Source organism: Sceloporus occidentalis, unplaced genomic scaffold, assembly GCF_023333645.1.
Source record: "Sceloporus occidentalis isolate IW3139 unplaced genomic scaffold, rSceOcc1.0.p SCAF_1, whole genome shotgun sequence".
NCBI lineage: Eukaryota > Metazoa > Chordata > Lepidosauria > Squamata > Phrynosomatidae > Sceloporus > Sceloporus occidentalis.
The window spans coordinates 225,192,065-225,219,754 of record NW_028316981.1 but is presented as its reverse complement, the minus strand read 5'-3'; the positions used below and the strand labels follow the sequence as shown (position 1 = coordinate 225,219,754).

General features: G+C 39.5%; 1 protein-coding gene and 1 non-coding gene across 3 annotated transcripts; both read right to left on the bottom strand.

The window, feature by feature from the left end:
* On the bottom strand, positions 1–27,033 carry LOC149323569 (HAUS augmin-like complex subunit 6). 2 transcript variants are annotated; one of them, XM_089489364.1, is made up of 17 exons: positions 26,814–26,900; positions 25,949–26,180; positions 24,986–25,081; positions 21,869–21,947; positions 20,589–20,721; positions 19,626–19,773; positions 16,102–16,167; positions 15,752–15,806; positions 15,460–15,633; positions 13,092–13,285; positions 11,176–11,305; positions 10,621–10,723; positions 9,024–9,117; positions 7,084–7,141; positions 5,690–5,872; positions 4,603–4,738; positions 1–2,902 (listed from the first exon to the last, which is right to left on the bottom strand). In XM_089489364.1, the coding sequence occupies exons 3-17, from the start codon at positions 25,075–25,077 to the stop codon at positions 1,935–1,937; spliced, it is 2,613 nt and encodes an 870-aa protein (XP_089345490.1). In that variant the 5' UTR covers positions 25,078–25,081; positions 25,949–26,180; positions 26,814–26,900; the 3' UTR covers positions 1–1,934. The 2 variants fall into 2 exon arrangements, with proteins under 2 accessions (XP_089345490.1, XP_089345484.1); XM_089489358.1 differs by lacking the exon at positions 25,949–26,180 and having other exon boundaries at positions 26,814–27,033.
* LOC149323570 (small Cajal body-specific RNA 8) lies at positions 7,215–7,345 on the bottom strand. The gene has a single exon (XR_016279585.1).
* Positions 27,034–27,690: the final 657 nt, after the last annotated feature.

Genomic DNA, 27,690 nt, shown 5'->3' with positions numbered 1-27,690 from the left:
TTCTGCAAAGAACATGGCTGTGAAATATGGCAGATGGACAGCCATGGAATGTCCTGCCACACTGCTGCATCTTCACTATGCCATTATGCTGGCCCACACCAGCTGAGCTTTAGTTTCTAGCATACTCAAAAGTAATAGCAACTAAAAGTGTGGTTCCAGAAAAATCACTTGAGGATAAAAGAATTTGCAAGGTGAAATATGGAGATCTGGAAAATATGTTTCTCCTGCAGGAACACATTTTAACATTGAGAAATCATTCTCCTTGCACAAGCAACTTATGAAAGAGACCTAAATAAATTTAAAAAATCAAAATTGTATCTGATGAAACCATTCTTACTGGTAAGAGCCAAATGATGAAATCCAATTTTGAATAAGCATTAGTATGATTGTCCAAAAGGACCTTTTCTTTTCCTCAGCCACACATTCTTCTACACGCCTCAAATTTGCTCCAAAGTATCCCCAAATTCTTCACACATGTAGATGACAGTGAGGGAGAAGACAAGAGGAATCGCCCATTTCTTTACCTATTGATGAAAGCTGATTTCTCACGAGGATTTAACTAGATTCAATTCAAATCCCATTTTCCTTTATAAAAAAAACAAACTTCCTTGCTATCTCAAACTGGTTTTTAAAATCCCAAAATTAAAATGCTGTTTGTAATGTGGTATTGCGTAATGGAGAGAAAGTAGTAGCCACTTTGGTTGCATGGTTCTTTTGTTTCTAACACAAGCCTTTTGATCTCTTATTTTCCCCATATAGCATGACTGCTTAAGACTAGCACATATGGAGAAAACAGGAGAAATGCAATTTGTTTTGTGCTTTGCAAAACTGTACCAGTAGTGTAGTGGCACTTCAAGAGTTATTAAAAGAAACCTGGAAAAATTGAAAAAAATGCAATATTAGCCCCCTTTACAGACTGAAAATCCCTATTGCTTTAAGAACCTAAAATACATTATATATCATTTTACTTGAGATGGAAGCTTAACATTTGATATATTAATAGTAAAGTTCATTTAGAAAAAATTGTTAATTTGATTTTTTTTTTTTAAAAAAAAATGTTACAAAGTTAAAAGGTCTTGAACTGTAAGGAGCCTCTTTTCTTTTGCCAGTTAGAGGAAGGGCAAAAGGAAACCCCATAAAAACAGAAGAAACCATGAACATCAGTAAAACAAAGAAAATTATTTGTCTTCTCTGGTCCTCCATAGTGTCAAGAAGACATAAAACATTGCCGTAAAAAGAACAGCGAAAAGAAAACCAAGACCAACAACAGCAATGATGTAGGATACTGTGCAGTCTTATATGAAACTTTACCTGCTATATACACTCATCCCTCCATATTTGCGGCTTTGATATTTGCGGATTTGGTTATTCACGAAATTGATTAATAGGTCCTTGAGTGCGACTCTATGGTCAACTTTAACTAAAAGTTGCACTGAAAGACCTAGAGATTCCTAGAGAGAATACTCTACTAGGCATTTGTAGCTCCTCCAGTGCAGTCCTATGATCAGTGTCTGTCGGACGTTGACCACAGAGTTGCACTGGAGGACCTAGAGATTCCTAGAGGGGTGTCATCTCAGGTAAAAACATGTTGTTTTTGTTATTTGCGGTTTTTCCATATTCACGGGGGTCTTGTGCCCTAACCCTAGCAAATATGGAGGGACAAGTGTATTTTTAAAAGATAAAAGATAACATGGGGAAATAAACATATGAACATCTTGCCTTAAATGTTTTATTGGTCATTTTAAAAGAAAATATTCCATAATGCATTTTTTTCAATTTTTCCAGAAAAAAAATTGGTTTTGGAAAAACCCTGAAAAATTTTTTTTTCTGAATTTGTCTGGGCCTTCACATCTCTAGATACTCTGCAAAGAAATACAAAGCTCACCCCATACACAAAAACCACAAACACTTCTAGCCACAAGGTCAGATTTGTACTATCCTTTCAGTTTATAACATAGATCTCCTTGATTCTGTACATCCAATTTCTCTCTTGCTTGTACTGGAGAAAAGGGAACTTGAGGGGAGAGAGGGACCTTTCTTTCAAAAGTCATGTGTGTTGGTGCCTTGACAAGTTCTGCATCAAATGCATATGGTTTTCCAGAAGAGCTAAGCACATCATTTGTTTCTAAGCCCACTGAATGAAGACTGAAGTCTGATCTGCACCTTGAAATTTGATTTCTAGAAGATGAGTTGTCAAAAAGAGTCTTTTGCAATGCTTTATATCGTTCCCGAATAGAATATAAATCCAATTTGTGCTCATTTTCTGTCAGATAATCAGGCAAACCCTTGCTGTCTTGGGAGTTTTCTTTTCTTACTTCATCAGACTCAAAATCATTAATACTATTAAGACTTTCAGATCCTAGTTCCTCTGGAAGAGTTTCTTGAAGTATGCCAAAATGGATAGCTTCTTGGCTATCAGTACAAGTGCCACCTACCATTCGAGAAGTATCCCACGATAAAGTTGTACATGTTGAAGAATTCTTACCTACATAAGGTGACGCTTCTGTTGAGTTCCCCAGATTATAACACTGTTTGCTCACATATTTATTTACAGCCTTGGGGCCTGCCTCTGGATTATCTGTTACACAACATTCTGGAACACGTGTCAATCCCTGCTTGAAAAATATATTATCCAATGCACATCCTTGGTGGGTTGACAATTCATTATGACCAATAACTGTCTGCTTTAAGCTATCTGAAGACTGCATTGCCAGGAGGGGAGACTCTGCTGAGTCAGATATGCACAATGACATAAAGCATGCCATACTTGAATCTGTCTGGTTTCCAGATGCAGGGACTGCAACCTGTGGTATGTCTTTTGTTGCTTCAGTATGATGTGATTCTGCGTTTGAAGATCCTTCAGCCTGAATGGCTTTTTTCCATGAGCTTCTGATTTCTGTAACTAAAATTGAATCAGGAAAATGTTATGTGTAACATTTAGTCTGAAAATTCTTAGGGTGCCAAATACTAATACAGAGACTGCATTTACAGTATACAATGGATTATCAACTGCATGTGGGCCTCACACTGAGGAATTTACTGGGCTGATCGAAGGGCTGGTCTTCTGGAAATGGATATTAAAATACTAATCTAGAACATATCTCTGGACTTTACAGACTGAGATGTATGGTGGAGCTAATGCTTGCCTTTCCCAGTTAATGAAGTCTTTCTTCTTACTTATTTGGGACAAGTGTCACACTTACCGTTTGGCTCTCTGATAAGCTCTAACAACTTGTGTTCCACTTCCTGAATGGAAATTACACTTTGGCACATCACTCATCTAGGCCAGCACAGAAAAGTATCCCTCTACAAAACTGTCAGAATCAACTTGCTTCAGAATCATAGAATCATAGAATAATAGAGTTGGAAGAGACCGCAAGGGCCATCCAGTCCAACCCCCTGCCATGCAGGAAATCCAAATCAAAGCATCCCCGACAGATGGCCATCCAGGCTCTGTTTAAAGACCTCCAAGAAAGGAGATTCCACCACACTCTGAGGGAGTGTGTCCCACTGTCGAACAGCCCTTACTGTCAGGAAGTTCTTCCTAATGTTGAGGTGGAATCTCTTTTGCTGTAGCTTGCATCCATTGTTCCGGGTCCTAGTCTCTGGAGCAGCAGAAAACAAGCTTGCTCCCTCCTCAATATGACATCCCTTCAAATATTTAAACAGGGCTATCATATCACCTCTTAACCTTCTCTTCTCCAGGCTAAACATCCCCAGCTCCTTATGTCATTCCTCATTTCTATAGCAGTACTACTGAAACTGGTGTTTCATAAAGTGGGTGAAAAAATCATCAACTGACAATCTGCAGTGAGGGTCTAGGAAATGTCTCTGATGCATTGAGAAAAATATGCCAGTTCTCCCACGTCAGAAAGCCTAAAAAAGCTTGCATAGTATCCAATCACTGTAATTCCTGGTCCCGGTATACACGTCTCAGTCCTTTTCAGGAGAAATGAGCGCTATGGGTTTACTTGACACCTCAGTATCTTACTAACAGTTATAATTAGTAAAACAGTTTCTTCTGTTCTTATTCTGTGGGGTTTTTTTAAGTTAGTTTTAGATTTTACAGTTCAAAACCTTATATTTCCATTTCTGTTTCTTTTTCTTAAACCGAATTATGTGTAATTATTTTCTGAATAAACTGTACTTTTAAGATCCAAACATGATTATTTTATGTCAAGCAAAGTTATATATAACAAATTTTATGTTCCTAAAGTAAAAAAGTGACTTTTAGTCTGTAAAGGGTGCTAGCATTTTTCAATTCTCCAAAAAAAAAAAATTTAAAAATTGAAGAAATAGTTTCTTTTCCTCAACTTTAACATTTCTGGAAATGTTATTGGCACAATCCCCTAACTATGGAATACTAGTTTAAACAATCCATTTTGCATATTTCATAATTCAAGAATACAGTCACTAGCTGCCCAAAACAGATCATAAGTCTATGATGTAATGACCATTTCACCTGATCCATCAAGAAACTCACTTTTTGTAATATGGATCTATCATACAAGAGAACTGGATCCCCAAAAGTTTAACACTAATTTTAACATGGTTTCTCCCTATATAACTAACAGCTGTAGTTATACTCACTCAGATACTTACTCAGATTTTCTGGAGTGCGTGGAATCTGTTTCCTTGTTAAGAAAGGATCTGAGATTAAAGTGTCAACCAGGTTATCCAGATCTTTTCCTTTTCCTCCAGCATTTTGTGGTGATTCGGACACTACCACATTTGCTACCTATAAGAATACGTCGATTCCAAAATTTAAGAGAAATTATATTATAACAATGGAGTTTCAGTCAAGTTCTAAACTCATGTTTTCCTATGAAGTATTTCAGAGAAGCTTTGTGAAAACCTGGAACAGAAAATCACCACTCATTTAGTCCTGCCAAGCTAAAGCAACTTTAAAAACAATTAATGCAGTCACTCAAGTCACAACCAATTTTTACCAGCTGCTAGCTAACCTAGTGCCCTCCTCAACTCAGACCTTCCAGTTCTGAAACTAAGTAGGGATCAGCATTTTTTCACCTGCTGGAATTTTTGTACTACAAGGATAACAGCCTGTGAGATGAGCCAGAGTACTGTAGCTATGGATTCTGAAGCCAGAGTACACAGAATATAAAATTCATGAGTAACAGATGAGAACCCCATGTGAGGAAACCTAGCAGCTTAAGAAGAATTATATTGCTGCCAATACTTAAGAATGGTTTGGCTGTATTTATATCTTAACAACCACTCCATACAAATAAAAGTCCAACATGTATAACATATTTGTATGGGGGAAGGAGCTGTCTCTGTATGTACAAATCTAAATGAAAAGCACTTGCCTGTATTACTATACAGACATAGAACTGAAATTCAAGGACAGTCACACCTTACTACCATGTGTCCATGAAATGCAGTAAGTCTGTTTTGAGTAACACAACCCTCATTTATATTCTTCCCTTCATTATAGACCCTTTCTCACTATTATTATGTTTATAAGGAGTAAAAAATGACAGAGATGAAGAAGTAATGAGGGCTAAAAATTTAGACCTATTTGCACTGTTCACTTTACTGTAGTTGACAATGTTCTGCTCTTTGGCAACTTAAGTGCTTATTAAATTAGTACAGCAAACAAAAACATTTCAGTTGTGGTGAACTTCTAGCACTAGTGTTAATGATTAAACAACATCAAACTATTTCTCACCTCTTCTGCCAGCTGCTCTTGCGCTCTCTTCAGAAGATCTTCTCTTTTAACTGAAGATGGAGTCCGCATCACATTAGTTTGTCTTTTCTTCCCAACTTCTGTTGGTTTACCTTTTCTTCCTGTGTATTTTAAGATTTGAAAATCAGAATGCTCTGTCCTTGTAGGAGTGTCAGCATTTGATCCCTGGGGGAGGAAAAAAAATGCAGGTTTTACATATTTTAGGACTGGTTAGAAACGGAAACTATCATACTTGTTATAACTGCAGATTAAAGCAGTACCACTGCCACAACTACTGAACTGTGCTTGTATTCAATTCATAAGTGCTAAGTAGAATTTGGGATGCTGCTATTGGAACAACCCAGTCTTCCTAAGCAACTGAGAGATTACAGAATTTAGCAACATTTAATCCACACTGCATTACATCGCATTTTACAAATAAATAACTAGAGAAGCTACTCAATTTAGCACAGGTTGTAATAACCAAAGCCATCAAGCAGGGTTATATAACTATCAGCCAGATACAGCACACCTGCCCCATGTGATACTCTTAGCATGCACCCCTTGTCACCCAATTATTTAACATCATCTTTCAAAGCTTGAAGTTTCATGGTATTGGAGCTATGGGCTTGGCAGATATTGTACAATAGAAAAATTATGCCTATGTCTCGTTCTTAGTCAAGCCAAGTAAATTTCTTATCTGGAATTTCTATGCCTTTGACCACAATTCACTCCTTTTAGTACTGTACTAAAGAGGAGAGTATAATCCAGTATAGTCAATTAATAAGATCTTTGCAAGCTGATGAGTAATTTGTATTGTCATTTCTACAACGTGACCAGTCTGTATTCAGCCTTTAATTCTGACATGGGTAAGAACATTTTGGAGTTGGTGATGGACGTGTTTTAAACAAAACTGTGCTGGAGGTCTTTAGCTGTAGCAATTAAACTACAACAGGCATTTTTGGGCAGGAAAGAAACTAGGCAGTACAGGGGCTTAAAAAGGAGATTTTAGGGTTACATATGGCCAATGGGTTGCACTTTCTGAACTCCTAGGAGAGCTAATTGGTGAATGCCAGGGATAAAACCAACTAGTCTGTGATTCAGTTTCTTCAAACCATTCTGAGCTGCATATTATGCATGTGATAAATTCTCAGTATAAACATGCTGATAGCTTCCTAGAAGTGAAGAATCTTCAGTGAAGAATCTTTCAAGTCTATGAATATGTATAGGCATACATACTCAGTTTGACTGTCTCAAAAGAACATATTAATTCTTAGATCTACACTATCTCATCAAACAAGAACTCAAGACCACTCATAAGCAGAGTAAAAAGAACTTGGTCAATTTATTACAAGGGCACTCCCCAGTAAAATATACATAAGCTAGAGATGGGTTACCTTTTCAAAAGTCTTCCTGTTTTCAGATTCCTTAGCCAGGTTAGAAAACATGATATTACTAAGGGAAAAAATAATAAATATTACCAGAAATACAATTAAGTTATGTAAATTTTTTTTCTTCAGCTGCTGGAAGTTGTGTGCCCCGTATCTGTCCGTTACGATTTCCCTCAATTCGTCCCGGTCATCAGAAGGCGGTTTTGTTATAGGGAGAGCTTGTGACAAGTAGAGCATGGCTTTTCTCTATTTGAGTATCAGCCTCCCAGATGTATAAAAAATTACAGTGCAGATGGGATGTGAATTGTGTGGATCTCAAGATGTTGTTGAACTACAATATCCATTGACTCTAGCCAGCACAGTCAAAGATTCGGAATGCTGGGAGCTGTAGCCCAGCATCTGGAGGGCTGCATAATTCCCACTTCTGGATTATAGCAACAGGTATACATATAAACTTGAAAATATTTTATCTTGTATTTCACAGAAATGCTTTTAAATAGCCTATAAGAAATTGCACACTGGTAAAGGTAACATTTTCCTTGACAAGATTGTCTAGTCATATCCAATTGTAGGGGGCAGTGCTCTTTTCCGTTACTAAGCCAAGGGAGCCAGTGATGTCAAAGACGATCCCATGGTCATGTGGCCAGCATGACTTCATGGAATGCTGTTATCTTCCCACCAAAGTGGTACCTATATTTCTACCTGCACTTTTTACATGCTTTCGAACTGCTAGGTTGGCAGAAGCTGAGACTAGTGATGGGAGCTCACCCCGTTGTGCAGCACTTGGGTCTCAAACTGCCAGCCTTGCAAGTGTCAGAGACAGCATCTTAACTGCTGAACCAGACATTGGTAAAGATCACAAAAGATGTTGGAGTCAAAGTTTTGCCCTATTAGACGCAACTATTGATTGTAGTTTAGGATTTTAACTCGCCTCTTCCAGTCACTTGACCACAACAGCAAAAAGAAAACCACATATACAGCTGGCCAAATAATCAGCTGGATATGTGGTTCAAAAGACTTCAAAAACAGGAATTTTATGTAGAACTGCATTTACAAGGTACAAGTTGGTGGTAGAATTACATTTACCAGAGATGCTTCCTAGACCTGAAAGGAGAAGCACGAGTGATCCCTTCCATGAAGCTGACTTCTAAGTACAGAAGAAGTAAAGCAAAGTCATTTTACCTCTCCTGTTGCTCCCACTGGGTCTGGTGACTCCAAAGTATGAGGAAATGGTGAAAGTGGCAGACAAGGGAGCAAATATCTAATTAATTGTTAGGCTGTACTAAAGAGTTCAAATTTAGATTTAAATTAGCACCTCCAATCACATTTTCTTATGGCCAAGGGAGGACAACTGTGGGGTGACTAGGAGCCACTTTTTGCTTTGGCCATATGCTTGCAAGCCTCCCATTTCGGATTTAGTTTTTCTGTGCTCTTTTAAAAAATACCTAAAAAGTCTAAATTCATTTAAACAAATTCATTATAAAAGAAATTAAATAATAAAAATGAACAGATGATAATTTGATTCTCTCAGGTTTGGAGATCACAATTAATAGGACAATGACAGCAGCAGCACCAACACATCAAGAGCAAATGGCACGTGAATTCCTTGCAAACCCATTCCTGTTGCAAATAAAAAGCCAGTTTTCCATTTAATTATAGCTTGCCAACTATTATTTAATTAACTATATCGGTCAATTACAGTGTCAGTGCATTTAGTGGTTTACCATGGAACAGATTTTCATGGTGTTTTAAAACTTCATTTTTCAGGCAGTGTTGACAAGCTGCAAAAAAAGGATTTGGGTGCTGCAGCTAGTCCACTTTTGCCCTAGATAATCTCATGTCTAGAAGTATAAATACAAGAACCTGAGAAGTGTTAAAACAACCCAATCTTTTCCAATGTATGTCCCTCTATAAATATGCAACATAAGGATATGTATAAATCATACCTCTCCGCAGTTACCACAGTTGAACAGTCCTGACATCCTGATGTTTTATCAGCTCCCTTACATTGATCTACTTGGAGATTCTTTTTGGTTAATTCTAAAACAAATTTTTAAAAATTAGAACCACAATTTAGCCTTCTAGTTAATTAAATATTACTTATATAAAAGACAAGATGTCTTTTATTATGGACAGGAGCAAATGCCCCTCATTTGATTCAGACTGCATGGATAAAGCTTCAACTGTTATACATATATCAGCAACCTGCCTAGCAAATTGTGGGAATATCTGAAATCTATAGCAAATCCATTTACAGTTGGGAATAAATACATACATTGGTAAAAGGACAAGGAACCAGTTTAGTCAGCTGATAAAGTGGGCAACTATGGATAGTCCAAGACTAATTTCCCTCCTGCTATTGTTTGCATTTTACCCACTGCAATGTTTTTCAGTCTAAGGGCCAAAACAGACCAGCAAAAAACACCGGCTTTGGGATGGCATGGGGATGTAGCATACACATGGCACATGCCCTGACAATGCCCCCAAGCTGGCATCACACCACCCCGCTGACCACACAGCGGGTGGTGTCACGGCATTTCTACGGTGCGGCAGTTACACATGCAGCAGAAGGGGAAAGGGGGCAGCAGGTTGGTGGTGAGAAGGAAAGGTGGTGGCAGGAGGGCCTTCAGTCAAACTATTGGTGTGCAAGAAAGACAAGGGAAACCAGTGGCCTTTAGAACCATGATGGAAATGAGGGTTGCATGAAGCTTCTTTTCAGGGTCCCTTAAAACCACCATGCAACTGCACTGATTGCTTCATGTGGTGGTGTCTCCCACTCTTTGCCTACCCATGCAAGCTCACTCCCTTAGCTAGTAGTGGCGGTGGTGGCTGGGAAACTCTCGCAAGGCTTTGGCACAGGGCATTGCTTCTGTGGCTTTGAGTAGTGCCATTTTTTGATAAACTGATCAACTGGAGCAAGGAGCTCATGGTGGCAAGGGAGAAATGGCAGCAAAAGAAAGCTTTCAAATTTGGGACTCTGCTTAAGCTTTGTGAGCCTTGTTGAGGCTTGGCTGGCAGGCTGAAGCTGTGCTGCTGCTCCTGCTTTATTTCATCAAACAGGTTGAGAGAAGAGGTAGTAGAAGAAACAATGTTTGAGGGGGGCACATTTGAAGCTGTGTGGGGAATGCACTCTGGGGAAGGAGTCCAGAGACATAGTTCAATGCTCAAGCCACTACCCCACGCTGGCCCCCATGGTGATATTAATGGTGGCTCCATGATATTTTATTGCTTTCTAAACTAATGTTCTGTCTCTTTTTGCCAAACATTTACATACACATGCATTGTTAAGCCTATGAAAATGAAGCACTGTTTACTTGTTTTCCAAAATATTTATTTACATTTATATACACCTGTCATTTATGAAAAGTTTTCATTTCATTCTAGAACTTAAACATTCTTATTTCTGAAAAGTAATTAGTGGAGTAAGACACTCCTTACTGAACATTTCAGTCCCACTGCCATGTTCTTGAGATATGAATTCAGCTTAAAGGAACAACTAAAGCCCTTAGATCAGGCAACCAAAAAGTTACTTCTAAAGCTTACCTGGAATTGATGCAGGATACTGGCAAAAAACACTGCTTTTATAAGCTTCCTCTGTAGCAGGAGTAAAAGAAAGGGGTGACATAGCTGGTAATAAGTCAAGTGCCTAAAACAAGAAAGAAAATCAATGTTACAATTAAGAATGTTTTGATATCCAAAAACCTAGATTTATATGAACTAAAACATTTCTATATCAGTCTATTTTGAAATCTAAAAATGTTTCCTTCATATTTTGCAATATAAGGTTTCAGTAGTAAAAAGGTGAGGAGGAAAACAGAGAGATTTTAAGGTAACTATTGTGGCCATAAAAGCAACTATTTAAAATGGCTCAAATGCATGGCATTAACCATCATAAAAAATACTGAAGGGTTCTAAGTGTCATAACAATATACTATTTAGAACTGCATTTAGCTTAATAATTAGTCCAATGAGAAAAGATGTTTCTATTGTGATTTTATAGGCCAATTTCTTCCCATTGCATTTGACAAATCCTTTTGAAGTATATATATTTCTTGTTGAGTACATACTCAGATATTTTTCTGCACTGGAAATACTTACAGAGTTTGGATATTTAATTAAATCAAAAGGAGCATGGCCAAGATAGGCTTTCCATTTCAAATCCCATTCATGTTGTTTTTCAGCAATTGATTGGCTTGTTGATATATGGTCCTCATGTTTTAATTTTAGCCTGTAAAAATATTAATACCCAAGATATTTATTGGGTTATGTTCATTACTTTTATTCAAGCAAATGCAAATTTCACAAAGAACAGGTTTTTCCAGCAACTTCAAATGCAAGCGTTTTGTTATGTAAATACAGCAGCTGTCAAATGTAAGGTATTTCCCCTGTACATTAGTTACAGTTTAATTGTGATTCATAATCATAGTAAACAAAAAGATACTGCAAAAGCACAAGTTTCACTTAGAGTCAGCTTCCAGGTGACTTGGGGGCATGGCATTTACATGCTGAATGCCCCCAAAACGTCTTGAAGCCTCCCAACTGCCCAGACATAGACAGCTTCAGGATACTCCAGCAGCACAGTGTTTACACGCCACACCCTGAAGCCAGTTTCCAATCCCAATGTGGGCGCCACAGCTGGCTTTTTGCCAGCCAAAAAAGGAACAGCTCTTTGCTGCTCCTTTTTCGGGCGGCTTCAAGGTGGATTGGGGCTCTGGCATGTGGTTGCCGCAGGCCCCAATCTGGCTTTGGAAGGGGCAGTCTGTTTTTGCCACTTACTCAAATTTAAAATTGTAGAAGTACTCAAGATCAGGGTTGTTTCTTTAAATTACTACATTTGGCAAATACAAAAATGGTAAGATGGTTTCTTAAAATTTCATAATATTCTTTTAGTCTGTTAAAATTTTATAATGATTTCATACATTTACAATGACTTTATACTTTTAAATTTTATTCTTTCTTTTCTTTTAATATAATTTTATAAGTGAAATTTTAACTATTATCTACTGTATGTTGATTGATGTTTGTTGATGTTTGATCAGTTGATCACAATAAATCTATATATATATTTATACATTATTTGGCAAATACACAAAAGACACGAATAAATCTGATCACCAGAAACCAATTAAAGAATGCAAGCCTAGGTTAATGATAGGACTGAGCAAATAGTCCTAGCTATGCTTCAGTATGGATGCTATGGATATCAGCTTGTTTAAAATTTTATTCAGCCAACAAAATACAAAAAAAAGGTCAGTGTTGTTGCTCAGATGTAACAGTGAACAGGAACAAGTGATAATTCACATGCACCATCTTCCCTTCCACCTTACAGAACTTGTTGAATCAATTTCTGTTACCTCTGAAGTAGGAAAATCTGGTTTAAGTAATCTCTGCAAACCAAGACTGATCCTGGTTTGAAGGGACTATTCAAACCATAATTTGCTCTTCTGAAGTCACGGGAACACTGTAGTTTAACAAACCCTGGAAATAATGAAAGAAGGTCCAGAATGGACCAGCATAAAAAGCCGGCTTCCAGGTGTCTTGGGGGCATGGTGTGCAGACGACACACACCCCCAAGACACCCATAAGCTGGCTTAAAGCCAGACAGCTACCCACATGTGGGCCTGGCTTCCAGGTGCTCCAGCAGCACAGCGTTTACATGCTGCATGCCGCCAGTGGACCTTAAAGCCAGCTTCCAGCGGTCGCAGCCAGAAAAAAAATGGCTTTTAGCAGCCCAGAAAAAGAGCAACTCTTTACCGCTCATTTTTGGGTGGCTTCAAGGCGGATTGGGGCCACCAATCTGCCTTGAGAAGGGCAGCTTCAAGCCGCCCCTTCAGGCCATCTATTTCAGCCATTCTGAGCAGAAGAAGAGTGTTCAAGTTCAGGCCATAACTTAAGTAAATCAAGGTTTTTACATGTAAAATGGATGAATAAATCTACACTCAGATTTTACCTGTTAATCTGGAAGGAGGCAGTGCCAACAGAATTCAATATGAATGCCAGATTTCCATGCTCACCTAAGTGACTTTAGTCCCAGGAAAGTCTCATTCTGGAGTTTGGTCTTTCCTTCAAAATACTGAAGATCCAATTTTGGTGTATTCTTATCAGTGTGTCCACGCTCATCAATCAACATTTTTATGGCTCTGATTAGTAACTGGATGACTGTTAAAATGTTTAGTTTTCCTTCTTCATATACATTTCCCACAGGCAACTTTAAACATTGAAAACAAGGAGTTTAGTACATAAATATGCTGTCATAAGACCCAGTCACCATTCAACAGTAGAAAAGGAATAGTGCATAATGTAACACAAATGGAGGGGAAAACCGTGATTTAGTTAATATTCAATAAAGATACAGCAAAAATGGCTGTGCTCTTAAATTTATGATATATAATCCCCATATAATCCGCCCCACGCTCTCAGGTCGGCCGGGAAGCAACTATTGAGGGTTCCAGGCACGAAATATTCTGTGACTGCACAGAGGGCGTTCTCTATCTCGGCCCCGCAGCTTTGGAACTCTCCTCCCAGTGAGCTCCGCTCGGCTACCTCCCTTGACCTATTTAGGAAGAGATTAAAAACTTTCCCCCAGATGTTGTAAGATCCGCTCTCTCCCTGTTGCACTTGTTGCACCAGCACTTTAAGCTAGTTATTGTGTGGTTTTAATTTTGTAATTTTAACATTGTTTTTATAGTTTATATATTGGTTGGATGTTTATGTGTTTACTGTTTGTAAAGTGTACATTTGTGTACTTCTGTGTAACCCGCTTTGATCTGCCAAGGAAAAGCGGGCTATAAATAAACAGTTTATTATTATTATTTATTATGATAATTGAGTTTCTCTCTTTATTTCTTCTTCCATATTCTGGCAATTTATTACCACTGTAGAATGTACATACAGCTTCTCCTACTGGCTCTCCTACCAAATCTACCATTAGTCATGCACAGGTTAAAAATAAATCTTCCTGACACTAGAATATGCTGGACAAAGTGGGTCATACAGGATAAGTAATTCCAAATGTATGTGGAAAACATCTATTTTGCCATTCACTTTAGACAGATAAAGGCCCCATACAGACAGGCCAAAATAAAGCTGCTTCGGGTCACTTTAGAGTTATGCTGTTTAAATGATGCATGCATCCTAAGAGTCTGGAAGCCGTGCCAAAACCACGATCCAATCCTAAGGACAAGAGTGCAGCTTTGGCACAGCTTCCGGACTCTTAGGATGCATGCAACATTTAAACAGCATACCTCCAAAGTGACCCGAAGCAGCTTTATTTTGGCAGTCTGTATGGGGCCAATGTTATCTGTCCCCTACTCTGCAATCCTTCCTAATAATTATGGGCTATTCATCCTAACAGGAATTCACAGTTCAATATTGCATAGGATGCCCAGTAGAACTACTTTTTTGTGCTTAATCTAGCAGTTCAACACTTGTGAAGACGTAATTCAAGCCAACTTTTATAGCTAATGATATATTAGATCATAAGGAAAGTGTTTCTACAGGACACCGTGCCTCATAAAAACATTTCCCCTTATTTATAATAGTGCCTCTTGACATATCTAGCAACTTCTACAGTTAATTAAAATTAACTAAAATTTCTAGGCTGATACCTAGAAAAAAATTATTGTAAACATTTATATAGAATTGAAAACTTTTAAAAATTTATTAGAAGACAGGATCCAAAAAACCACGCCTAACGTGTCTTTTCTTAACTTAAAAAGTTAAGGTTGTTGTTTTTTTTTTACAAAAAAAACTGAGTACAATAGATCTTCCACTCTGAAAATGTCTAAGGTTTTTGCAGTTTTCAATTTCTACTAAAGGGTGTGAGAATCTAACCCACAACCAGCAGTTCATCATCCTAGAATCATCCCACATTCCAAACTCTATCCACATGTCCTACTCATGCATGCTGTGGCACTTGTAGTGTCTGCAGTCCACAGGCCTCAGAGTGACCTAGTCAGTTGGCCCTTATATTCTTTCCCCTCTTCACATTCTCATTTGTCCCCATGGCACCCCAGACATCTCCCTCAGTCACCACTGCTACAGCTTCTTCCCTGTCCTCTGTCTATTGCCAGATAGGGTCAGACTCAATCCATCTTGATTCTCCCAGCAAAGATAAGGATGGAGGTTGGGTGTGTGAAAGCAACAAGTGTCACCAAAATAATAATAATAAAAAGGAGCCTGACAATCTCAGTCAGGTCAGAGCTGAATCCCAGAGGCAGCTGAATCCAATTAATTCTCTTGTCTCGTCTCAGCAGGAAATTCTTGGCTTTTCTTTCTCTAATCTAAGCACAGTAACCAATGGACATTCAATACCACACAGCTAAAGCAAATGAAACATAAGTTAGAAACATAAAATGCAGTGTCTAAAAAGCAGAAAATTACCTTGTGTATTTCCTTTTCAACTTTTTCAAGCAGGGGCCTTGGAATGCTGATAGCAACACTTGTGCCATCTAATACATACTGGTCAGCATGACCCTTAACAATTGAATCCACAACTTCTCTTTCTTTGTCCAGTAGTTTAAGTGCTTCCTTTATGACTTCCCATGAACAGCGAACCTTGGGGCATTGGAGAGGAGGAAAAGGAAATGAAAAAACACCTTGAAAAAGCCAAAATAATAAAAAAAATAACAAAATGGAAATATATACCTGCAAGTAAATGGGCAAAGATTCTTACCTTTTCAATTCTCTGTGTGGTGATACTTTCATTTTGAGGAATACTTTTTCCTATTCTGCCCAAGAAAAAACACGAAATAGTTTTCACTGACAGTAGGAGTAATACTTCTTAATTAAATCTTAACATATTTTGTCAATGGTATATGAATTTAAGCCATTCAGCATGATAGAGCACAAAATTACATAAATAAATATCTAAAACTTCTTTCTCTCATAACTTATCATACCCATGAAATGTAATGCTGCACAGAAAACGCATTAAAAAAAGCAGTTTAGAGGGAAAACATAGAATTATAGAATCATCTTGGACAGAAACTTACAAATGTAAGCAAGTTAACACAATACACATACTTTTGGAGCTGTTTGTCCAGATCTGCATTTTCAAATCGTAAATCTCTTATTCGTTTAGTTAAAAGCCTGTAGACAGAAAAATAAAACTCAAAATCCAGTTGCAAGATTAATGCAAGCTAACCCAATAAACACCTGCTAGTTAGAAATGTAAAATTTTCAGAAATGTTGAAACCATGAGGGAAAAAACATGCAATTGGAGGGAGGTGTAAAGCATAGAAATACAGGGGGGGGGGGATGACTATGTGGAATTAGCATCTTTTGCAGATTGAAAGGCACTTTGTTACTACAGGAATATGCAATTATATATACAGTAGACTACAACTATGTAACATTATTTGCCCATTCTATAAATTATTTTAATTTTTTTGTTGTTGTTATAAACTGAACTACAATGACCTCTTTGGTTTTGCCACTTTATAAAAAGAACAGGCAAAATCAATAAAAATAGAAGAAAGCATCAACAATAGCAAAGCTCAGAAAATTATTTTGTCTCCTCTAGTCTTCCATTGTGCTAAACAGATACCAGTCATTCCCATAAAAAGAAGTGACAGAAGGATAATAAGACCAAGAATTGCAATGACCAGATAGTGTATTCTGGCTCAACTAAGTCTCCCTGTTGTTATTTATTATAAATATCTGAGGGGTGAGGGAAGATATGGATACCTTGTTTTAAACATTTTATTCAATGTTCTAAAAGAAAAAATATTCCATAAGCCCAGTGTTGTGATTTTTTTTTGGCCTGGGGGGGGGGGGGGCACTTTGAAAAAAACAGGAAAAACAAAACGACCAGTGCATGAATCTACAACTAAAGCAACCTTGATAGATGACCATGTATCCTCAGTTTCAAAATCTCCAATAGAGAAGTGTGTACCAACTCTCAAGACATTTATTAGCTTTTACAATCACAAAGTTCTTCCTAGTGCTTCACTCCCAAATGATAAGAGCAACCATGTACTCCTTACTTTCAAGAAAACAACACTGCAGAAACAAAGGTCCAAAAACACTGCAGAAATAATCCAGTCTGAGACTGCTTTAACTGCTCTGGCTAGTACTGCCCTGGCTCAGTATTTGGGAATCCTGGGAATTGTAGTTTTATATGGCACCAGAGCTCTCTGACAGAGAAGGTTAAATATCTCACAAAACTACTGGCCTGTTACAGACTGCCAAAATAAAGCTGCTTCTGGTCTCTTTGAAGGTATGCTATTTAAATGATGCATGGGTCCTAAGAATCCGCAAGCTGCACCAAAGCTGCACTCCAGTGCTTAGGAATGGAGTGTGGCTTTGGCGCGACCTCCGGACTCTTAGGACCCATGCATCATTTAAACAGCATACCTCCAGAGACCCGAAGCAGCTTTATTTTGGCAGTCTGTAACAAGCCACAGTTTCCCATATTCCCTAGTATTAAGCAAGGGAAGTTAAAGTGGTCTCAAACTGGATTATTTCTACAGTGTGTTTTGGACCAAAGAGCTGTTCACAGTGAGATTTTCTGTTATTCTCATAACCCTGAAGTCCCTACAGTCTCTTCTGAAGGATTGACAAACCCTTTAGAATTGCATTCTCCCTGCTGCATTGAGGGAAGTTGTTTTGTTTGCAAGTGGGTATAGATTTAAAATTATGTAATACACTGTCATCTTCCTATTAAGAGAATTGTATGAACTTTATTGTATAACGCATTGTTCTTTTCTATATGGACAGAATATGGATAATCTTCCTCTATGTGACAGTTTGAGTTATTCAAACTATTTCAGTGTTTGTTACAATTGCAGCTTTCAATACAACACAAGTGGGTACTGAAAAGTTCCCAACCCGACACGCTTCCCAAAATTTGAATGTAACTTTGTCACTATAACTTGAAAGAGTGTTCTTTTGTCTTGTAAACTGCCAATCTGCAGGATCGCAGCTCTACATTTTGGGTTTTTTCAGATCACTGACAGAACCATGTCACCAAAAAATGTGGAATTTTCAAGTGCTGAACTCTGGGCTAACATAAAGTTCCTGTCCCAAAAGAAGAAAACTCCAAAGGAAATCCATGAGTGTCTCATGCAAACATTGAGTGACAAGTGCCGATCATATTGAACTGTGAAGAAGAGGTGTGCCAACCTTCAGCATGGAGAGTAAGACCGCAGATCTAGCAGGGTCTGGGAGGCCTTCAACAGTGTCAACTGCTGAAATTGTTGAATGCATTATTGCAATTTTGGCAGATCAGTGAATCTCAGCTAAAACAATTACCTGAGAACACATTGGGTTTATAACTCATAATATAATTAATAATCATTTATTTATATTCCGCTTTTTCACAGAGGAATCATGAGCTATGAAGAAGCTGTCTGCCAAGGAGATGGCGAAATGCTTGACTTCTGACCAGAAACAAAATCAAGTGGATACTTTCAAACTGATTTTACATGATTTTGAGAAATCCAGTGTTAATTTTTGGAATGATTGATCAATGTTGATGAAACATGTTTACATCACTATAATCCAGAGACCAAACAACAGTCCTTAAAGGTGGCACTGAATGAAAAACAGTGAGGGAAGCTGTGGAAAAATGTTCTCTTTTTGCAGAACAATGCACCTGCTCACAGGGTTGGCAAGATAATGGATGTTTGGAAGAATCCTTGGGATTTCAGTGCATAGACCATCCACCCTACGCACTAGATCTTACTCCATCCGAATTTTAAAAGAAGGTGAAAAGGAAGAAAATTTTCAAATGATTCAGAGGGGATAGCTACAGGAGAAGAGTGTTCAAGAAAGGCCCTCCCTCCAGTCCATGTGCCATGGTCCAGGACTCAGAGGGAGAAAAGATCTGTTGGACTTGATCCCCTTACTCACTGCCATTCCCTTCTCCTTTTGTGTCAGGGAACTGTAAGCCACTCTGAGAGCCTTTTTGGCTGAAGAGTGGGGTATAAATTGTCCAAATAAATAAATAGTATTTCAGAGAACAGACATCAGAATCTTGGGGGAAAGGGTTAAAGAACCTTGAGAAACAATGTGCTAAATGCATTAAACCTAATGGTGAATATGTGAAATAGCACCTAAGTTTCATGGCTCTAAGGCCTGGGACAGACTGCCCAAAAAGGACAGCCTGCTGGCAACCTACTTTCCTCCGGATCAAAGCCGCCAAACCACACGGCTTCCCTCCGGAGGATAAAGAACCCAGGGAAAGTGGGCTCTTTTTCCGCTGCAGGGCTGACGTGAGTGCGCCACTGGCGCACTCATTACGTAAGTGATGCTCAGCGACGTGCAGATGCCGCACATCGCTTACATAACAATGATGGCGCCCGTGTACGCAGGGCACCGCCATTGTTTTGCCACCTACAGGTTCTAGGGTTAGGGACTGTGCGGTTGCCACACAGTCCCTAACTCTAGAATCGGTGCCGGTATGCCGCATGTTGGCAGTATGTACCGCACCTATGTCATTCTCTTCTTGGTCAGGCAGAGAACCTTTCAGCAGCCCCTCATACATAAAAACATAATATCCAGTACTGACAATCTGAAATCTACAAATTTATAAAAACTCAGCTTACTGTGATTTTTTCTGAAGCTCTTGAATGAGCAAGTCTTCTTTCTGTAGACTTTGTAAAAATCGATTTTGAGACACACGGTATTTTGCATCTGCTATACTCAACTCTGGCGATTTTGAACTCACAGCGTCTGGACAGGGTATGTCAACATCTAAATAAAAAGTAAAACATTATGCTGCATCTCTCAAGTCTTTTATACTAGGGATCCCTCCTCTAAATGAGGATGAAAGCTCAAGGATCCCTGTGCAGAGCTGTACACATGCAGTCTACTATGTACATAAGAATACATGGGCTTCAGTACTACTTGCTTTCTATCCCATCCTTCAGCAAAACTTCCAGTGCTTTCATTAAACACAGCATAGATAACAACAAGAAAACTACTGGTTTTTAAACTCTATTTTGTAGATCTTTATCGGGGGATCTGCAACAGTTACCCATGGCAGGAATGGTATGCAAAATGCCACAACAGACAGCTTGTTCATCACTGAAGAATTTCTACAGCAGTCTGCAGCCACACGAGAAAGCTGGATGTATTCTACAATATATCCTGGTTTAATACGACTCATAAACACATTTCAGAATCTTCTACAACATGCAGACATTCTGTAACAGGTAGATTTATGCAGGAAAAGTGATGGCACTGTTGTTGTTGTGTGCCTTAAAGTTGTTTCCAACTTATAATTCCAAGGTGAATCCATCATGGTGATTTCTTTGTAAGATTTGTTCAGAGGGGGTTTGCCTTTGCCTCTTTATGAGGCTGAGAGTGTGACTGCCTAAAGTCACCCAGTGGGCGTCCATGGCTGAGCAAGGATTTGAACCTTGGTCCCCAGAGTCGCAGTCCAATGCTCAAATTACTACACCACACTGGCTCACTTGACGGCATAAACTTCCCCAAATCAAATTAGGTACCATCCTCAAAAAGAAAGCATTTCAAGAATTACATCTTGCTGTAACACTATTGTTTACCTGCACAATCTGCTTTAATATGTTGCATTATGACATATCTTGAGAAGTGGAACATGAGATGAATGAACTTGGGACCACCGGGAGAAAGGAATAATGATGCCACAACTGGAGGGAAGTTTTTTCCACATTCATCCTAAAGAATTAAGAGGATTAAGAGGAATGTGTTTGAAAAAGTGAACTGCAGCCTACAATACAATGTTTTATATTATGCTTTAGCTACTACCTGCTTATATTCACTTCAACCAAAAATGCCAGCAAGCAGGACTGTGCCAAATAGCTTTTGTTTCCCTGTCAGAGTTCACCATACCAAGTCTTACCACTACCTGAGGCTGGTACAGAATGAAGCAGCCATTCTGGTACAACAGATTGCCTCTTCTCTCCTGTGCCACACAAGTGATTTTTCACAGTATGTATATACATAGTCACAGCTCTCAGGTATCATGGCAGAATCAGTTTCATTCTCATGCTAGCACTGGTTGTCTTAATTTCAGCTGCATGTCCTCAAAGACAGGAATGGGCAACTGTGCCTCTCCAGACTTTTCACTATTGGCCTATGCTAGTTCAGGCTGATGGGAGTTTCAGTCTCACAACATTTGCCCATTGTGCTAGGCACAATGTTCATGCTCATGCTATATAAAGGATACCAAATGGAAACTTTAAAAAAAAAAGGAATCTTAAGAGATACACTAATCTTCTAGTCTTAAATTTACAAAATCATAGAGTTGGAAGAGACCACAAGGGCCACTCAGTCCATATCCTGCCATAAAGGAATACATAATCAAAGCAGTCCTGACAAATGGCTATCCAGCCTCTGTTTAAAAACCTCCAAAGGAAGAGATTCAATCACACTTCAAGGAAGCATATTCCACTGTCTAACAACTCTTAACTGTGGAATATGCTGCCTCAAAGTGTGGTAGAGTCGCCTCCTAAGTGCAACAAACTTCACTGACTGTTACTATTGATGGTGCTAAGGCAAGCTTTCCACTTTTTAAGTGTATCAAAGAGAAGAATCAAATGAGAGAAAAAAATTAAAAGACTGGGGAGCACTATGGCCTTCCTTTTAAGCTGTTTCCCTCTTCTGAACGCTTCTTTGATGTCATTTTGAATTATTTCCCCAGTTGAAGAAAAGCTTCAAAGGGTGAAAAAACGCTGAAAGAACAATGCATAAAAATTCTCTCCATTATCATGATACAAACTCTGAAAATATTTTTATAGACCAACACAGGCATACCCTGACACATATGAGACAAATGAATCAACTCATTCTTACTAATACTTACTGAAATTCTTCTTAGCCATTCATAACACTGTTTTCTAAATTCAGAATCTGTCTTTTTATCTGTAGGTGGAAAACAAAATCTTTCCATTCCAAAGGAAAGGAAAGAGACACATTTCAAAATATGCTCAAGAAGCCAAATATCTCCCTTGTCATAACACAAAAAGGGTTTTGGTGTTACATGAAAACATTAGCAAGATATTTTGTTTTCTGCAGAGCCTCAGTGGGCAATAGGGGCCCTCCAAATGTTTGTACTACCACTCTCATCATTTCCCCCACCACTGAATATGCTGATATAGAATAATTTAAGAAATGTCTCATCCTATCCATACTAGAGTTATATATACAAAGCTGTAGTGCATTCCCAGACTGGTTTCAGTAGTACAAATTCAAAATGACACCATGTTGGCTTTGAAAATCGAAAGCATCAAGTAATGATTGCTGCAAGGAATTATCGCTATCCCTGAAGATCCCTAGAAACTTCAGCTCTTCTGAAATAATGTGGCAAGGATTTAAATCGACTCTCTGGCTTGGGTGCACATGGACCCTATTTTACAACACCTATACTGCCTTCCAGGTAATTTCAGAACAGTGAAAGACTTTGTTCGTTATCTTTAAAGGATCTTCAAATCAAAGCAGACTGCCCACTCTTTAATATCAAACAGAGAGGGTCCTTTCCACATCCTCTCAGTGGCAAAAGCACATCCTTCAGAACACAACAGAGAACGTTCTCTTTGGGTACTGGGTCTATTATGCAATGCTCTGCCACAGAAAGTCTTTCACCCATTTTCTCAGACTTCATCCCTTTTCCAATAAGCATTTGATCTACCAAGATTATGTATTTAATTGATCTCTTTTGTTTTAAAATCTATTTATCAGGTATACCACTCTCTAATACACAACATCTGAGTTACACTGAACTCAGTGAAGTTACTTCTGAGCAAAAACGCACAAGAACACATTGCTAGTTGTTTTAACATAGTTTATAAATAAATTTTGAAAATTATTTTTAATTTATTAGTCATGGTAAGCTTTGTGTGACAATAGGTTATTATGCTCCAAGGAGCCCAAGATCTTCAAGGAGTGCCTCAACTCATATGAGCCTAGTCACTCTTTTTCAAATGTTCAGTGTTTATAGAAGTGAGGAACTACTATTCATGCATAGCTATGTTCTTCAAAGAAGGGTATTTCAGTAATGCTATATTTTTCAAAAACTGAGACATTAACACACCCTTATAAAGACTTCAAAAGGAAGCACAAGTTCTTCAATTTATCACAAGTCTGTGCTTCCACCACCTTGTGACTCTATAACCAGAACGTCATCTACAAAAAGAAGACTTAAAACATAATAGCCTGAAGATATTGTAGAGAAGCCCTTCGTTTCTCTCTCAAGCCCTACAAAAATAGTTTAAATTTTCAAGAAAGGATATGAAAAAGAGAGAAAGGCAAAGAACCACTTTACACTTTTTCTTGAGCTTGCTAGTAACATCCCAACAGGAATAGTAAGTACATTTCTATCATGCTTATCAGTGCACTTAAGCACTCATTAAGCGATTCACAATGTGTAAGCTAATTGCCCCCAACAAGCTGGGTTCTCATTTTAACGACCTCAGAAGGATGCAAGCCTGAGTCGAGACTGAGCCCCTGGCTGGTACTGAACTCACAACCTTATGGTCTGTGAGTGAGTGGCTGCAGTACAAGCATTTAACCACTGCGCCACCATTTAACCACAATCCCCACCATTTAATCAGCATTACCCCCTCATTGGGGCGAGGGGGCAGATAAGTTATTTCTCATCCAACAAGAGTAGATCTCTATTATGAATGACCTACATATCACACTATTTCTTTTGAACCCTTCAAAATCATTTAACACAGTCTTATAAACATCAACATCATCACGTTCTTCCATAATTTCCCATGGTGTCCCATTATACAGATCTGACTTAAAAGCTTTTAGATGCATAGAATTCTATCCCTCGTACCATATTCATAATCCTCTTAACAATGCAATCACATCTGTTAAGGAATTACACATCTCTACAGAGGCATCTGTGACTACACAGACATTCAAGGGATAATCCCCTTGTTAAATTTTAATAGCATAACAACAACCAGGCTATATACCTATAGCCTTACCAGCATTTTGGACAACATGTCAGGGCTATCAGGAGCAGTGTCTTCTGTGTTGGAGGCATTCTGAAAGGAGCCTGATAAGAGCTACTACTTGGTTTGTTTCTCTCCTTACACCTGACCAAATAAAATGAACTCATTCCAGAGGGGTTCATCATCTGTGCTTCACATCTCTGACCTCTTACTCCGCCTGGAGGTCAGCAGAAGCTGTAACTATCCTACTTGTCTCAGGTAATGCACCTGTGAGGAGATTTGATCCCAAGTCAGACTACTGACTGTCTTCTCTTGAATACAAAGGTAGAAGCATTTCTTATCTTTGTTTACATTCCAGAGCATATGGCATTTATTCCAGACCAGAATCCCGACTGATACAGACAGGCACTCTCACCAAACCTATTGCTTGCATTAGAACTTATGCCATTTATCTTATACTCTATAGGCTATACTGGGGTACATTTCATCCTTCCAATTTATATGAACAGACTGAGAAGTTGCCATCTGAATACAGTGCACCCACGTCATAGGCAGATGCACCATACGTGGCTTCAGCATATGATGAAAGCCACCAGGGACCGCATGGGGTGCAAGGGGCAGCATGTCCCATTAAGAGTAATGGGGCGCGCGCCTGTCGCTGTGCACCGTGCCATGCACAAGCCCCATTATTTTCAATGGGGCTCGAACATACACTTTTTTATGTGGAGGGGGGGCTGGAACAGATCCCCCGGGTAAAAAAGGGTGCACTGTATAACTAGCCTTTAACATAGTATCCAGGGTACCGTGGCCATAGAGTACTCAACCTGGCAAGCTTGCAATTAACCATCACCAGAAAGAGTGCACTGGTGTAGAAGGCAGAGCCAATCCTGGTCCGGGAAACAGTATTTGATTCAGCCAACAAGACTGACATAAACTGCGGACAACTCTCAGTAACCTTAAGGAGATTTTGAGTAATAAAGCATTGTTCAATGATATCAGAGAAATTTTATTCTTACCTGAAGGTCTCATTACAATGTGATTGGTCCAGCTTTGAAAACAAGAACCACGCAACGATATGAAAAGCATCTTTATTTGGTTTGTCAAACATGTCCCTTTAAAAGCAAGAAAAAATCAGCAAATTAAACAACTATAAAACTGATAAAGGTCAAGGAAATGGAATATAAGCCTGTTACAGACTGCCAAAATAAAGCTGCTTGGGGTCTCTTTGGAGGTATGCTATTTAAATGATACATGGGTCCTAAGAGTCCGGAGGCTGTGCCAAAGCCACCCTCCATTCCTAAGCACCGGAGTGCAGCTTTGGTGCAGTTTTCGGATTATTAGGATGCATGCATCATTTAAACAGCATACCTCCAAAGAGACCCGAAGCAGCTTTATTTTGGCAGTCTGTAACAGGCCATAATTACCCCAAGTACTATCCTGGAATGCTCACTAAGCCTTCCCTGTTTCCTCCAAGGTGAAGTCCCTGGATGAGCTTCATGACAGCAGTAAAACAATGTTTTCACCCTCAAGCACTTAAAACCTCCACCAGGACAGCGCTTGTCTACATTGGGCTTCCTTTGGAAGGTCTGTGGAGTTTTATTGCATTTCATTATATAAAGGCCACACTACGACAGCACTGAGAAGACTGGGTTAGCCATGAATGAGACAGCGGGCTGCCCAATTGCTCCCTCTGCAAATGCAAGCAGTTTGACAAACTCAGACCTCCCATTTGTCATGTGTTTATTGTGATGCCCAACCGCAACAACCAGTCATGTTCTTCCCTTACCCAGACAAGAGATATGAACCAAAAAGAAATCCTCTGGTCTGGGCTCGACTCCCCTGAAATTCTAGCAGCTATTCTGTTACTTATTTGTCCAGGACCCTGTTTTATTGCAAGCACAACAAGCTGCAACACACACACACACATATTAATATAGAAAGTACTGGGACATACGCATTGTTTTGCTTCCTTTACTCACGCAAACTGTTACGTTGGGGTGGCATCCTAGTTCTAAAAATGCTCACTAATCATCCGATAGACAAACTGTATATCCATATTACTGCCGCTCTGGATCTCCTTTGGTGCCACTCCTTATTAACAGCAGTGGATAGTTACGTTCGTGTTCTACATGTTTGATTGTGAGTTCCTGCACGGCAGAATGGGGTTGGACTGGACTCTTCCAACTCTATGATGCTATGATTACTATAAAACTTGCCATTTCAAAAGAGAAGAAAGAAGACCTTTTAAAGCACCAGTGTAGCTGCCTTGTAATATTATCTTTCTCATTTTGCCCTTTTCCCAAAAAAATTGCGTATTATACAGTAACAAAGACAGTAGGTTTGTTAATAACTGTGCATTTCAACCCACAGGGCCAGAAGGAGGAGGGCTCACCTGCAGGAATACCCTTCCAGACCATCTGAACTGGGGACAACCATCATCACCAAATGCAGAGCTATGACTAACGCCATCAATTTGTTTCCTTTCTCCTGTATGATGTCGAACACCTTTCTTTGCCTGATGAAGAAGCCAGTGGAGCTTCAAAGGCTCGCAACATATATTTTGTGCATCTTGGCTGGCCCCATAAAGGTATCACTGTGTTATGGATTTAGGGGGCAATGCTATCTCTTTGGTTGGCCCCATAAAAGTATCCCTACTTCGTGGATTTGGGATGCTGTTGTACTTTGCTATGGGGCCAATATATATATATAAATCTATATAGACACACTAATATACTTTGGTCGGCCCATAAAGGCATCCCTGTTCTGTGGGCTTGGGATGCTATTGTACTTTGCTATGGAGCCTATATATATCTCTCTCTCTTGTGGGTTTGGGGTGGCACTCACATTCCCAGGTGGAGGTGGCAGGATACCTTCCCGGCCGAGGCTCCCTCAGGGTCGAAGCCCAGGGCCAGGAGGCCGTACCAAAGGTGCTCCTTCTCCCAGGAGCGAGGCGAGGGCTTGGCGCTCATCTTCAGCCAAGGCGCGCCTCTCCAGTCCTTCCTCAGCAAAACCTCCTCGCCGCCATTTTGTGCAAACCGCCAAATCCGGATAAGTAGAAGAGTGGGGCATTACGTCACAATAAAGCCTTGGGGCGCATTAGCCAATCAGAACCCGGCCTTTGGGGCATGCGCGCTGTGCGACGGCGAAAGGCGACGGATTCGTCCTCCCAGAATGCACCGCGCATGGCTATGCCTAGACGCTCCCTAGAGAAAGAGCCATAGAGTTGCCAACAGTGGTTTCCTCAAACTGTGTGCTCTAAAGAGATTTTGGTTTTTTGGGGACTACATTTCCCAGAAGCCTCAGCCATGTTGGCCAATGGCCCTGGATTCTGGGAGATGGAGTCCAAAATCCCTGACAGGGCACAGTTTGGGGACCACTGCTATAATGTCAAGTGGTCTTTAAGGGATTTTGGACTTCATTTCCCAGAAGCCTCAGCCATGTTGGCCAATGGCCCTGGATTCTGGGAGATGGAGTCCAAAATCCCTGGCAGGACACAGTTTGGGGACCACTGTTATAATGTCAAGGGGTCTTTAAGGGATTTTGGACTTCAGTTCCCAGAAGCCTCAGCCATGTTGGCCAATGGCCCTGGATTCTGGGAGATGGAGTCCAAAATCCCTGGCAGGACACAGTTTGGGGACCACTGTTATAATGTCAAGGGGTCTTTAAGGGATTTTGGACTTCAGTTCCCAGAAGCCTCAGCCATGTTGGCCAATGGCCCTGG

Bases quoted from the DNA above. Each gene is read 5' to 3' on its own strand.
- LOC149323569 (XM_089489358.1), bottom strand. From the start codon at position 26,938: ATGAGCGCCAAGCCCTCGCCTCGCTCCTGGGAGAAGGAGCACCTTTGG. The intron at 5,873-7,083 runs GTAACCCATCTC...TTCCTCCCCCAG, and splicing joins ACAGGAAGACTTTTGAAAAG to GGATCAAATGCTGACACTCC. The intron at 4,739-5,689 runs GTGAGAAATAGT...GTATTCTTATAG, and splicing joins AAGAGCAGCTGGCAGAAGAG to GTAGCAAATGTGGTAGTGTC.